The sequence below is a fragment of the Sinocyclocheilus anshuiensis genome, unplaced genomic scaffold (genome assembly GCF_001515605.1).
Source record: "Sinocyclocheilus anshuiensis isolate Anshui unplaced genomic scaffold, SAMN03320099.WGS_v1.1 scaffold269, whole genome shotgun sequence".
Lineage (NCBI taxonomy): Eukaryota > Metazoa > Chordata > Actinopteri > Cypriniformes > Cyprinidae > Sinocyclocheilus > Sinocyclocheilus anshuiensis.
Window position 1 is genome coordinate 532,689 of NW_015536474.1, and position 14,722 is coordinate 547,410.

The 14,722-nt window shown below is 36.6% G+C and overlaps 1 protein-coding gene across 11 annotated transcripts in view; it reads right to left on the reverse strand.

Moving 5' to 3' along the window:
- Positions 1-5,516: 5,516 nt before the first annotated feature.
- The window catches only part of LOC107653658 (cAMP-specific 3',5'-cyclic phosphodiesterase 4D-like), a 171,804-nt gene continuing 162,598 nt past the window's right edge, over positions 5,517-14,722 (reverse strand). For 10 of the 11 annotated variants that reach the window (XM_016440590.1, XM_016440953.1, XM_016440804.1 and 7 more), the window contains 9 exons: positions 12,966-13,059; positions 12,690-12,865; positions 10,539-10,637; positions 10,117-10,281; positions 9,560-9,659; positions 8,334-8,488; positions 8,128-8,250; positions 7,305-7,487; positions 5,517-6,555 (listed from right to left, as the gene is read on the reverse strand). In XM_016440590.1, coding sequence (XP_016296076.1) covers positions 6,100-6,555; positions 7,305-7,487; positions 8,128-8,250; positions 8,334-8,488; positions 9,560-9,659; positions 10,117-10,281; positions 10,539-10,637; positions 12,690-12,865; positions 12,966-13,059 — 1,551 coding nt within the window. In that variant the 3' untranslated portion in view covers positions 5,517-6,099. The remainder of the gene's footprint in view (positions 6,556-7,304; positions 7,488-8,127; positions 8,251-8,333; positions 8,489-9,559; positions 9,660-10,116; positions 10,282-10,538; positions 10,638-12,689; positions 12,866-12,965; positions 13,060-14,722) is intronic. The other variant, XR_001630264.1, reaches the window with a different exon arrangement.

Sequence of the window (14,722 nt, forward strand, 5' to 3'; positions counted from 1 at the left end):
CTCGTCTTTCGCATGGTCATTTTTGAACTTGCCGCAACTGACACGAAGAAAACGCATGTGAGGTCTGTGGTAAAAATGTAGTTTCCGCCCAGATAAACTTTTAAAAATAATGTATTATTTTTCAAACGTTTTATTTTAACTTGTTATTTAAAATGTTTTAAATGCAATGTTAAAATTATGGTAATGTGAATGATAAAATCCTGTTTTTGTTTTTCTTTTCTGTCATGTAATCGACTATTGTTTTCAGTGTGGACTAGTAGGAGCTGTACCGTTTAGTCGACTAGACCCGCACATCCCTAGTCTTTACCACAAGCTCAATGTATTGTAACGTTTTATACCATCACAAAATCCATTAGTAATATTCACTTGTGACTTTTTTAAAGCTTTTACTTGTCTTGAAAACAGCGGTTGCTAACAGTGTAAATAGGACTACAGAGGTTATCGGGACATCTAACTTCATCACACTAAACAGGTAAACTCATCTAGTTCGCCTTTACAGTTATCTCGCTTTTGCAAACTATTCTAACTCAAACTTTAAGCGATTTTTTTTAAAGACTGAAAATCCTGTTGGGAAAACGGTGGTAACCCTGAAATCTTGCAAACTGTGGTGTAGTTTGTTTATCTTACATTTAGCTTTTTACATTTGGCTTTTCATTTGAGTTCCTTTGTGAAGATCAGTTTATCAGAATCATAAACTTACAGCATAGAGCTTATATTAAGCAAAAGTCAATAGAAAACCCTTATTGGGTTTCTAACGAGGGAATCAGGGTGATGCGGTTGATTTGTTCATCAAGGCAGGTCGCTTAGGAAAGTAAGTTACCATGTGACACGCCGTCTTTTTGTGCTTGAGTAGGTATCTTTATAATAATATACAATGCAACGTGAAAGTATGTCTTGATTTCCCCTCTTAGAGGTCAACTTATGTTAGTACGTTTGTTTTATTGCACATAATATGTCAAGACTATCAAGCTTGACGAGTTTAACTTAAACATACGTTTTTAAAGCATACTGTATTAAAGTTACAGTAAGTAAAAATGGTCAACTCACTTCAAATGAACACTTTTATCTCGGAAGATGAAGGACTAGATTCCTCATGATGACCATCTCCACTCTTAAGGTCAGTTTTAAAGGCGTTGTTTTGGTCTCACTGCCACCTGCCGGAAGTACAGGGTAAAGACAAGCATGACAAAGCACATTCATTTCTTCAGAGTTGCTGCTCTCCTCGTTTTTTTTATCAGTTTGGTAAAGCTCGTTTTGAGTCAAGGCATTCAGTTGAAGAAAAAAAAAGTTTGTACTAAGCTCAACCCGACTGTGGCATCCTTATTCTACATAAGCACCAAAACAAAACAAATCTCTGACGTTTTCAATGCTTCAGAAGCATTATTTCAGGATGTAGTCAGCAGTGAAATCAGTCATAATGTGGCTTCATTTTCGTGATATTTCGAAGGCAATCGTTTTGACGTAATACAGATTTGAATGAGCTTTATGAATGGATCTAATAATCTACATTACAAAACAAAGTTTGATCGGTGGATAACAACATATTTTAATGTTTGCTTTAATATCAGTGGTTTACACTGAAATGTGTTTTTCAAAGGCATTATTATACCATACCAGCATATTTCTGATTTTAATGTTTATTCCTTTGTAGCAGTGTCTATATGGTGTTTAGGCAGAACCTTGATTACCATGGTAAATGTTTATAAGGTAAGATTTTTTTTTTTTCCATTTTACCATTTATAAATGAACGATGGCATGCATATAGTAGTTTTATACCCCCGTGATGTCCATGTATATATTGTAGGAGTACTAAATTTGCCAGTATTATTGCCACAGTATTACCTTTATCACATAGAGACGATACGAGTTTCACTTGGAAACGTTTCAAGGGTGTAATATAATTTGTGGTGTGTAATTTATTTATTGGTATAAATATAAAACCATGCATATTATTTTTTATAGAGAATCTCTTATTATTATTATTATTATTATTATAAGCGCATATAAATGAACTGATTAATTTTAGATGGTGACAAAAAAAAGTTTAAGTACGAGTGGACATAAATTGAAACAAGATTATAAATCTAAAAAAATAATATATTTACTATTGCTTTTTATCAGTCGCTTAGAAACGAATTAATATGAAATATGAACAATTAATAGTTAGCTGTTACTCGATGTGGCCACCAGGTGGAGGCAGAACTACAGTTTTACTTTATATTCGACTGAAGGCCCTGATACTTTTTTATTTTTTTTAAATAAATGTGGATTATAAAGGCTATAATTTTGCCTATATTTACGATCCATTAAAACTGTCCAGTTTATATTCTTAAAAATATATTAGCATGTCTGATTTCACACGTTAATTTAGCTCAGTTCCCACGGTCCGTGTTTGATGCGGAATATTTAATCTACTTTTTGATGTATTTATCAGTTTTATTCATTGATATTATTATCAATATAAAGGTTCACCATATAAAATAGTACATGCCTAGTGTATTTAATGCAATTGCTCAATTAGAGCAAACCTTGAGTGTATACATAGTTGGTTGTCAGTAAAAATGGAGACAATTCCTCCTATAACCCAACAAGATGTCCTCTTTTTTAAGTGTGATTTAAATTCATCCTTCTCTGATGTTGTAAGTTTTGTTTTGTTGATGGGTAAATATCATATCCATACTTGTAAATGGGAAAAAAGTAAACCCTCCTTCAATATATTTTTATGTGAGTTTGCTAAAATGTTTCAGAGCTTCAAAAAACATAATAGAAAATCTGAAAAGTTATGCTTCTCTTTGTCAAAATATTTATTACTTTAGTATCTTTTTTCTTTATAATGTCTACATCGACTACATCTTTGTTTTCATCCTTGCTCCGTTTATTTATTTTTGATGGTTTTCTTTTTCTTTCTTCTACTTCTTTAATGTAAACTCTGTGTTTGTCTCAATGGAAGTGTCTTACATTGTTGATTGTTCCCTGTCTTATGTACATTAAGCAGTGACGCATGACGTTGTTCGTGACTAGATGGCGCAGAAACAGCAAGACTTCACAAGACTTTCGCTTCGACTCGTCGGGATATTGAGCAGCCAAACCAAATCCTGTTCTTCAACAAACTTCACATCTGCGACAGATACAAACATGCGACACACGTGTGGAATCAACCCATGCTTTTATTTCATTTGTTGCATATAAAATGATTTTTTTTCTGTCTTTTTCCTTGTAGCTTATGGACTTGAAACAGATTGGAGATGGATCTACAGCACCGGCCAAAGACTGTAAGAGACTGAAAGAAGTGTTTCAGTTTTTAATCAGCAGAACTTATCAAATGTTAAAGTATCCCTTTAATGACATTGAAAAAATACCAGTAATTAATAATAATAGCCACGATTGGCTTTGGTCCAGGGCTGCTAAAATCTACAGTATGTGTGTCAGAAAGTATGCTTGTTTAACATCTGAAACTCTAGGACTCGTTCAGTTTAGTGCACAAGCACATCTACAAGGCTGGATGAGATGAAGGTAGCAGACGGTACCTGAACGAAGTTAAAGAACAGCATGAAAGTAGAAGATCACAAGCAGCCAAGCACCTCTAGGGTAAACCAAACCGTCCCGGGACTATTGCAGCCACTGTGCCGACAGCGGCGTTCACTATGTGCCACTTTTTTGGACCTACAAATGAAAAGAAGTAACCCAAGGCATCCTAAGCTTTAGCTTTAAATGCAGCGCATGAGATGCCCTGATACCCTGGCAGCAGACATCGTTCTCCGAAACACGTAAAGAGACCAAATGGACTCACAAATAAAGAAAGAGTTTTGAAGTTAAGGCACAGCCCTGGGGCCAAACACCAGTGGCGACTCGTCTCAAATGGTTTGGCTTTCCCCGGATCTCCAGAAACACACGTTAGAAAGTGACCTTCTCGTTTTTATACAGAATATTATCATCATCATCATCATCGTTTTTTTTGTTTTTACATTGGATAGTATTTATAATAATACACATTCTCTCAACAAGAGTTTACCAAATACAGCAACTCCATCCGGGACGAAGTTTAGAATCTGTCATCATTTACAACAAACATTACAATATATACAGCAAAATAAATACAGCATTGTAAACAGCAGAAAAAAAATATAACAACAAAAAAAATCCATAATCAGGTAAGGTCATCTGGTGAGGAAAGAATATCATGGCACAAACTTAAATGAAATTATATATAACAAAATCAATACTACTCGAGCCAGGTTTCAAGTTTCTGTGAGCGTATTACATTAACTACAGACTTTAAAAAGTTTGTTCTATGTACACGACCAAAAACAGGAGGCCAGTAACTTGCAAGTCCACACGCTCTATGCTACAGTTGATGGTCTACAGTACTGTTTTCAAACAGAAGCCAAATAATAAAGTATTAATATTAATTTGGTGCTTGTAATGTTAATACTTTAACATTATATTTTACACATTTTATATATATATATTTTTTTTTTACAGGCTTCAAGTGCAGTGTTGCTGAAATAACTGCTCCAAAACAAGACAGAAATAAATCAGAAATGAGTTGAACGCACATAAAGCATCTGTAGGTGTATTAAGAGGCTCGTTGGAGGTAAAGTGTTTGACGAAGTAAAAAAGACAGTAACGATGTGAATACAGCTTCTGAAAGGAGGTTGTGTGACAGCAGTGATGACGAACACACGACCCACGTTGCGTACTTGCAAGTTACCCTTCGCACAAAGTTTCCTCGAAAACGCAACAGCTGCTGTTTTGTTATTTAGCTACAGTTGATGGTCTACAGTACTGCTTTCAAACAGAAGCCAAACAATAAATTAAAATCATATACAGATATAAATAAGTCCTTATTAAAAGCCACGTGTCACATAGTCAGGAGGGAGGGAAGTTTTGGTGTGAAATGAAAATGGATTTTGACGCTAAACTGCATCTAGCCCTAAGAGAAGATCTCTGATCTAATGAATCGTGACGGATGGAGAAACACAGGTGATTGTGAAAGGCATTGCACGACAAATACTCTACGATTGTAGAATACGCATGCACAGGCTGGATGTGGTTTTTGGGAGTTTGTGGTTTTAGTTTTACGTGTGAGATCCTACAAGTGAAAATTGAACAAGGCAAAAGGAAAGAAAATCAGAGTCTCACACGCTATAAAAAAATCTCCAGATGTCTTTATAACAAGTGCTTCAGATAAATGTCTGCTACACCCATGACAGGATGCTGCCAGTAAAAGAAGTTAAGCTTGACCTGGAGTTATAAAGCCTGAACAGGATGTTTGTGTCAGTCTGAACTGCATTAAAACAGTCTTTGAATGGTGATTAAAGTCAATTATAAAGTTCTTAAAGGCGTATGTTTGGTAACACATTACTTGATGCCTGTAATGTATATAAATATTTTATTACTACATATTATTGGCATTAAGACGCACAATATATGTGTATATGCGTATTATATATATGTGTGTGTGTATATATATGTATATATACATTTTCCTTAAGCTTCTCTTCCTTAAATGCGTACTTGCAAGTTACCCTTCGCACAAAGTTTCCTCGAAAACGCAACAGCTGCTGTTTTGTTATTTAAAAAGTAATTATGTAAAAATCTGTATGTATACCGTACAAAATCATCGAAGAGGCCATGACAGCACTGTTTGTTTTTTTGTCTTTTGTGAAATTTTTCTCAGTCAAAAGTTTAGGAAGACTTAAAACGTAGAAAATAAGGTCTCTTTGAAATCCAAGGAAACGCGTTCCTGCGTCGATCCCCGCTGGCGTCTCTGATTGCTTTGTGCGGGGAATTTCCTCACTGTCGTCCACAGAGAATCACAGAGGAAGAGGAGGAGGAGGAGGAAGGTAAACAAAACCAAGCTTGAAAAAACAGAGGACTAAATATTATTCCTGAGTGCAAATAAAACGACAACCTACTGAAGTCTTAGTGTCCTCTCGTCTCCAGGCAGCTCATAGAGAGACGGAAAAGAGAAAGAGCGAGAGAGGAGTGGCCGAGGTCTCGGAGTGCAACATGCGCTTTGGAACACAATTTCATTGTTATTAAATATTTGTGTTTTTTTGTCGTCGCGGCAGCTAGTTCGACCGTCCAGACGCGCTGCTACGTGTCTGCCGGCTGCTCCTCCTCGTCTTCCTCCTCCTCCTCCTCCTCCTCCTCCACCATGCTGGGTTCTGTGGAAACCTCCTCTGAAATTCCCTCCTCCGCTTCTGGAATCTCCGTGGATTCCGAGTCCTGCGTGATGAGAGTTTTGGAATCACTACAGCTGTTGTCCTCCTCGTCTTCTTCATCCTCCTCCTCGGCCTGGCTGCCGCTGTCTTTCTCCATGTCTGATTCTCCGTCCTCCTCCAGCGTCAGTTCGAACTGGAACTTGTCTGCTCCGGCGGAGCGGCTGCCGTCCTCGGACTGGTCGGGAGCGGGCGACGGGCTCTGTGGGATGGTGCTCTGGTACCACTCTCTGTTGTCCTCTAACGTGTCCAGGATGTCCTGGGCGTCCGGGTGTACGAGGTCAGCCCACGTCTCCCACAGCGGGTGCACGATGTAGTCAATGAAGCCCACCTGGAGACACAGAGACGGCCGTGAGAATTACACTTGCATTGATTTGATTTGATTCATATTTCTATAGTATACATGTACTGCGTTAAGCTAACTGAGACTTGTTATAGCACTTGCGTATCATTACTCTTTTGTTTTGATTGCTTCTATTGTCCTCATTTGTAAGTCGCTTTGGATAAAAGCATCTGCTAAATGACTAAATGTAATGTAACGAAATAAAGATGAAATAAAATAGAAATATTTGATGAAAATGTTTTATTCCATTCCTGAAAATCCTAGCTATCAGCCAACTTCAGATAGCCATAACTTTTGTTACGTTCAAGCTATGGACAAAATAAAAACAGCTCTGGAAAGGGCTTGAAACTTAAACCTAAAAACGGTCAAATTTCACATGTGTTGGGTTTTCCTAGATCGCATCACTCACACACACACACACACATATATATATATAAAACAAAAAATCATTAACGACTAAAGTATATAACAAAATTACTAAAACCTAAACAACAAATTAAAAATAAATTAATGAAAATAATTATTTGTTCTATGTCTGCTGATTTCATAATGGTTTATTAGATTGAACAATTTCATAGGAAAAAAAAAAATGGTCCCCGTTTTTCTTTGCAATGCTTTTTTTTATTTTACACTTTATCTTACAATTAACCGTTTTATTTTTGACTCATAGTAGGGTAGAAGGTAGAAACGTAGTTCCATAGAACTTCTATAGTTTCTTTTTGAATGGATGAGCCCACCTGAGACTTCTCTACAGAGGCGTTGTGTTTGTCACACATGGGGCTGATCTCCATCCCTCGCTCTCTCTCTCGGTCGCCCTGACTGAAGAACTCCTCCATGATGCGGTCCGTCCACTGTCTGTACAGCTGCAGGGGTTTGGTGGGGTTACTGAGATCCGCACAGTGAACCATGTTCTGAAGCACCTGAGGAACATCAGCACATGCTTCACTGAGAAGTCATTGTTAACTTACAATTGAAATACTGTATAATGTGTCAGATGCAACTGAGAAAACTATATATCCTATAATTAAAACTAATTAGTAACATAAAAAAATAATATAAAATGTAAATCTACGTTTAAAATGTTAAACATACCATTAGATAGTTATTGAAGTTCTAAGAATTTATAGTTATGTAGCTGAGAAATTGATATAAACAAGTCAACATGAATAAAATAAAACAATGTTAAATAATAAAGTCACAAAAGTTAAACATTTAATATCTCATTAGAAGTCATTGAAGTTTATGAATTTCTACACATTTTTTATTTATTCTTAATTGACCATTTAATTAATGTAAAAAGTGTCAAATATCTTTTTACATTTTACGTTTACAAACAATGACAACAATTGTTTTAAAAAAATAAGTCGACGAATTTCCATTGTACTGTGATTGTGAATGTACCCCACTGGTCAACAAAACACAAAGTCCTGCCCTCAGTTCACGCCAGTGGATGAGCCAGACGTGGCTGTGTTGGGCCGCCTGAACAAACTCAACAGTGTTTTGATAGAGCCAGAGTTTACAGGAAGTCAAAAAAGACCCGTATCAGCTTAAAAGACTCACTTGGATCCTGTCTGAGTAGTTATCCAAGAGCAAGACTCCAGAACTGGTGACCTTCTTGGTCTCGACCATGGTCTTCAGATCGGCCAGCAGGTTCATGTGTTTGGACATATCAGTCGCCAAGACCTTGGAGAAACGTGCGAGAAAACCTTGAGCCAGAATTCTGAACGAACATCATCAATGCTAAATGTCATTTGAGCGGGACGTACGATGTCGATGACCATCTTGCGCAGCGATTGTCTCTGTTTTTTGGTCAGGTTCTGGAAGATGTCACAGTTCTCCTCCTGCAGGAGTTTGAAGCCCACTGCCAGATGATGGTTTTCCAGCACCGACGAGTCATTGTACATGAGGGCCAACTCCGAGTCTGCAGACATGAAGAAAACACTCTTGTGCTAATCTGTAGATGAGCGTGACAAACAGCAGCAGGACTCCATCACTGTCTGAGAGATTACAGCGTGACACAGGAGACAGACACACACAATCCCATGAGGCCTGAGTCGCATTTATCTGTCCTATCAGTGCTGCTTACGACAAAATAGTTATGTAAGCGGCGGTTGCGTGGTTTTGAGGACAGATGTGTGCTGGTCTGTGTGTCTCTGAGCTGATGGGATTGAGTGATCTGCTCCCAAGCATTTCACTGAATCTACAGATCCGTCCTTTACCATACAAACCTCATGAGCTGTCATTCAGGCCTTTATTATATATATATTGTTATTGTTATTTATCAAATGGATAGTACTCGTTCTCGATGCTGATTGGTCAAATTATGCATTCTACTTCTTCTAAGTAACTATTAACCTTAGCTTTTAGGGGATTTTGTTTAGAGGAAGAATAACTTGATTAATTTGTGCTCTTAATGTATATATATTTTTAATTATTATTTATAAAGGTAATAAATAAAACATACCTTATGGCTTAATTACAAGTAGTCATTATACATTTTATAACTAATAAACATTTTTTTGTTGTTATTTTGGACCAAACTGTGAAATTTACAAAATTACATTATTATAGTTACACATTTAAGTAATTGGATTATTATATTTAGAAATGTAAGTAATCAGACTTTATTTAGAAATGTACATAATTACATGATTATTTAGGTTACAGAAATGTAAATAATGAGATGATTATATTTTTACACAATAAGATTGTTAAATTTAGACATTTTATAATGATATTATTATATGTATGAATTTAAATAAATAATGATATTATTATATTTACAAAATTTCAATAATTAGATCATTAAACCTTAAAAAATGTACACTAAAAGCATGGCTGCAGACATATTTTTTTGATCTGCTAAAATTAAAAACTTTATTATTATTGTTGTTGTTATTAGCATAATCCAATAAGAAGCAATCAAACACATCAAATGCTCAATTGTTCAGATATGGTTCAAATGACTCATATATTCATACAGCACACTTACTGGTGTTAATAAGGAACTGGTTGGAGACACCTGGGTGGTCTACATCATGAATAGCACTGGCGAAAATGGCAGCGAGAATTTCAAGGTCTGTGAAAACCGCCTGAAAGAGAACAACATGTGGATGTACGGTGAGTGAGAGCAGACATTATCTTCACCACATAACCTTGTTAGAAATCCAGCAAGTAGCACACAAGGTCATACCAAATCAAATCTGAACCAAAGGGCTCACGTGCCACACTTGTCACCTTTAATCAGCTTATAACGTTAGTCTAGGCTAGTTGCACCCAAAAAATTCATAATTTAGTTGTTGCTTGTCCATTTTCAACCCTCTATACAGTATGTAAACAACCTCTGTTATGGTCGAACCTCAACGCATGTGAAACGACCAACAAACGCCCAGTTGCTGAATGCTGAATAGGTCGATGTGGGCAGCAGACGTTCTCAGTTGTGACGTCAATACAGTGGTCATTTCCAAAGGAACCTTAGTTTCCATAAATGTTCTAATTTCTTTTGAACACAGCAAGGAAAGCCTTGTTTTGACGAGCGGCATCCCTCACCTCCAGAGCAGGTGTGGAGAGCAGCACGTGTGTGGACTGGGTGACGTCAGCAGCGTGAATGTTATTGTGATACGCAACATCAGCATGATAATGGTCTTCTAAGGTCATCAGGTACGTTATGAAAGTGTCCAAGGGAATTTTAAATGTTTTGAGTAAATCCCTTTCCTTTGGGAGAGAAAAACAGAAAAATGAATGAAGTGTCCATTTATGATAACATGCAACACATTTAACATCATGACACAGCATGTTCAATAATGCAGGTTTTGACGGGGTCATATAAAGTAGGCTATGGTATTATTGGTTCATGCGATTTTTCCCTGTCCATGTGAAGAAAGTTATGAAAACAAACACTGATGAATTGTGCACCGCAAGACATTTATTAGCAAAGTAAATAAAGGTGATCAGTGAATGTTTGGTCTCACCTGAAATATAGTGTACATCATCACCGTTAAAGGCCTGTTGCCTGAAAACTCTGTGACTTTAAAAACATTAAGGCCCCATTTGTTTATGTCCTCCAGTTCCTGAAACAGAGCAGCCAATCATTAGACAGTCTGTTGTGTGTGATGCCACTGAACTAAATGACTAGTGATGCAACCATACATTTTTGGCCGAAATAGCAATTTCCGGTTTGCCAATCGAGTGAAATCATTGGTGGAAACAGTGATTTCTGGCGTTTCTCAGACGAGGCGTGTTGACTGAGTCAGTGTGATTTTGTGCACACAACAAGGATAAACTACAACAGGCAAACAAGCCAGCTGTGTGGACGCTAGTGCTGGATTGACAATATCGATTTCTCATTTTACTTCACTGGTTGTCTTCATTATTTAATGTATGTTTAAGTAAAAATTAAAAAGTAAAAAAAAACAAAAAACGAAATTTTACAGCCATTATTTAAATGTTTATATTTCAACAACAAATTGGAGTAGAAACATAATTCTGTTTTTAAAAAGTTGACAAAAACTCTTTGTGCAATTAAAATTGTTGTATTATTAAGTTAAACTGATTGATTAATTAATTAATTATCAAATCAAATGTATTTTAAGCTTTAGTTTTCGGCTAAATTAAAAAAAAAAAAAATTTCATGCAATAATATTAATACAATTATATTACAATTACAAAACTTTTTTTGTAAAAATTATTTATTTTTTTCATTTTTAAAAATTATTTTAAAGTTCTAAAAAACAATTTTCAGTTTCAGTTTTGAATTTTTGGTTTCAGCCCAGAATTGACTTATGCAAAATGCATTTTTTTTAAATGAATGTTGGTTTGACTTTTATAACAGCCCCAAAATATTCTAGAAATGATTCAGGACTAGTTTTAGAAACAGCCGGTGAATTTGAGAAAACTAACCTGCTTGAAAAGAGCAGCGTTTGTTGCGTTTCTGAATGCATTCTTCAACCAAAGTGTTGACGAATACTAGTTTAACCAGCAATATGCTCTCGGTTAAAAACCATGAGAGTCGACAGGCTTCCTGGTGAACAGCATGACACTAACCAGCATGGAAACGCATGCTGCTCCAAGCTGCTCTTTTCAGCAGGGTACGAAATCTTTCCAATCACACGTCATCCACCTACGCCATCGCACAAAAAAGCACCAATGACCTTTCATCAAGGTCTACAAGAGTCTCCGATCAGGTCCAATCAGGATTCAATTGAGATGATTGAGGTTCTGTCTGAATTTGAAGTGTCTGAAGCAGCTCTCCAACTCAAATAACCCGTCCGGCGTCACGCTGCTCACCTTGGCTAAGGAGTCTTCCGTATCCGTTTTGACCCCGAAGCGAGGGATGTTGGAATTGGTGAGGCTGGTGCTGTGCATGAGTTTTTTCACCCCAATGATCTGACACATGGGCTTTTTCTTCTTCTCCTTCTCCTTCTGCGTCTGCGGGGAGGGCATTTCCACATCGTGCTGTTTGTCTGGAGAAACAATGGAAAAGTGTGAACGTGAGCCAGAAAAAAAACATTTCAATGCAATAATATTAATACAATTATATTACAATTACAAAACTTTTTTTGTAAAAATTATTTATTTTTTTCATTTTTAAAAATTATTTTAAAGTTCTAAAAAACAATTTTCAGTTTCAGTTTTGAATTTTTGGTTTCAGCCCAGAATTTTTCTTTTGGTGCATCACTATTAATAACATTTGTCTTCAATAGAGCTGCTTATAGCTGAATTAAACTTGTTTCATAATTTGATAAACTTCACACTATTATAAACTAAAAATCAACACTGAAGTGAATTGAGTTGAATAAAAACACTATTGTCTTCTGTAGAGCGGCTTTATAGTTGAACTGTGTTTACTTCATAGCTTTGCAGCATTCAGTTTCTGAACTAAATTAAACCAATATTGAACTAAACTGAGCTGAATAATGACATTGTCTTTTCTAGGGCTGCTGAACAGCTGAAATTGTATTTGATTCATAACTGAAGAATTAATACTGTCCTTTTCCTGTTTATTACTGGGAAGCTGCTTTAAAATAATCTGTATATTATAAAGTTGAGATGATTGAGGTTCTGTCCGAGTTTGAAGCAGCTCTCCAGCACAAATAAGCCTGTCCTGCATCACCGCTGCTCACCTTGGCTAAGGAGTCTTCCGTTTCCGTCTTGACCCCGAAGCGAGGGATGTTGGAATTGGTGAGGCTGGTGCTGTGCATGAGTTTTTTCACCCCGCTGATCTGACACATGGGCTTTTTCTTCTTCTCCTTCTCCTTCTGCGTCTGCGGGGAGGGCATTTCCACATCGTGCTGTTTGTCTGGAGAAACAATGGAAAAGTGTGAACGTGAGCCAGAGCTCCAAACCTCACCATAACACTGACAAGTCAAAAGCGTTGTGTTTTGTGATTGATGGTTTACCTAAAAATGTGTTGGAGATGAACTCTGAGACCTGGTTACCAGATCTGCTCATCTCAGACAGGTGCGTTAACTCCCTGTTCAACATCCGCTTGAACTGCACAGAGAGATAGATAGATAGATAGATAGATAGATAGATAGATAGATAGATAGATAGATAGATAGACAGACGATGAATAAATTAATCAATCAACGGAATTTTAAAATCAATCAGCTGTAACCGTCTATTCTAATCAGTGTGAGAACAGATGCCCTCAAGACCCTTCAAATAAAACCAGACCAGATCTAAAAATAGCCACATCTAGAAATCTGGCACATTTCATGAATTAATAAGTCCATATTTGTAAACTCATCATGAATAATTAAGAATTAAAACAGATAATAATTATAATTTAAGGATAAACATGGAAAAAGTTGTATATATATATAAAATGAAATAACTGAACATAAATATCGGAGCCTGATAAAAATGCTCATTTTAGAAGAAAATTTCATACGACACTTAGAGGCTTTTGCATCTGAACTCTTCATATATATATATATATATATATAAAATAAGAAAAATATTATTATACATGAAAATGATGTTGCAATACAAAAACATGCTAAATGGGATTAATTTTCTTCATGCAAAATATAATTTAGAATTTTTTTCCTTTCCTGAATATGTTTTTGTCAGATTTACTTAAAGGAGGGCAAACCTTTTAGTCACATAAATTTGCCAGGCCTAAAAATATTTTCATCTTTACTGTCTTGCATAAAAAATGCACTGATTTACAACAACACACCATTAACAATGAAAATATCTGTGTATCAACCTAAATCCTTCAAAACCGACCATATAAAACTCACAGCGCACAGAAACTGTCCTGTTTGGATTGTTGCATAAAATATTAATCTCTGCTAATTTGCATATAATTTACATGTGGTGTACCGCACATTATTTGAATACATCAATTCATGACGACACAAAACCCTCAATAAATGAAGATAAGTAAATACATAGAGGCCAAAATTGATTGTTTGCATTTTGATACCTCACAGCCTCTATTTGTCCTAAATAAGGATCCCCGTACACCCGAGACTAGAGATAGAAAATCAGCTTCATGATCCATACCTTTATATATCCCCATGAGACTGAGCGTAAATAATTTGCTTCAGGCATCTTCGTTAATGCTCCACAACACGCAAAAACAAGAAACAAACCACTCCTAAATCCTTCAGACAACGGCACACGAATGCTTCTGCGGTCTCAGTCTAAAAACTGCATCTGGGGATCAGGTGGAGGTGCGGAGGCTGGCAAGAGATGCTGGCCGTGAGAAAGATGCTGGGCTGCTCAACACCTTCCAAATATGGGACTGCACAGCCAATCACGGCTCATTACTGAGAGGGAGAGATGGGGGCAGGAGCACCGTCATCCGCTGATGGAGGATGCAGGCCTTGGAGAACGGCACAGTTTTCACAGCTCACCTTGTACCTGGTTTAATCATACGGCAGAGCGGCAGAGAGCTCCGATGACTCATGAACGGCTCCTGGCGTGGTCTATCTGTTGACGTAATCTCATCAAGTATTGATAGACAGATATAATTTGGATGATATTTTGCGGGTATTATCGGCAAAGCAGGAGCTTCCTCTTTCATTTCTAACATCAACGTCCGCAATGTTGAGGGATAATAAACCATTTCTGTTTTCAAACCATGCACCTTGAGTCAAAATTGTATAGCGGTGTTTCAATGATAACATAAAAAATAAAATATTTA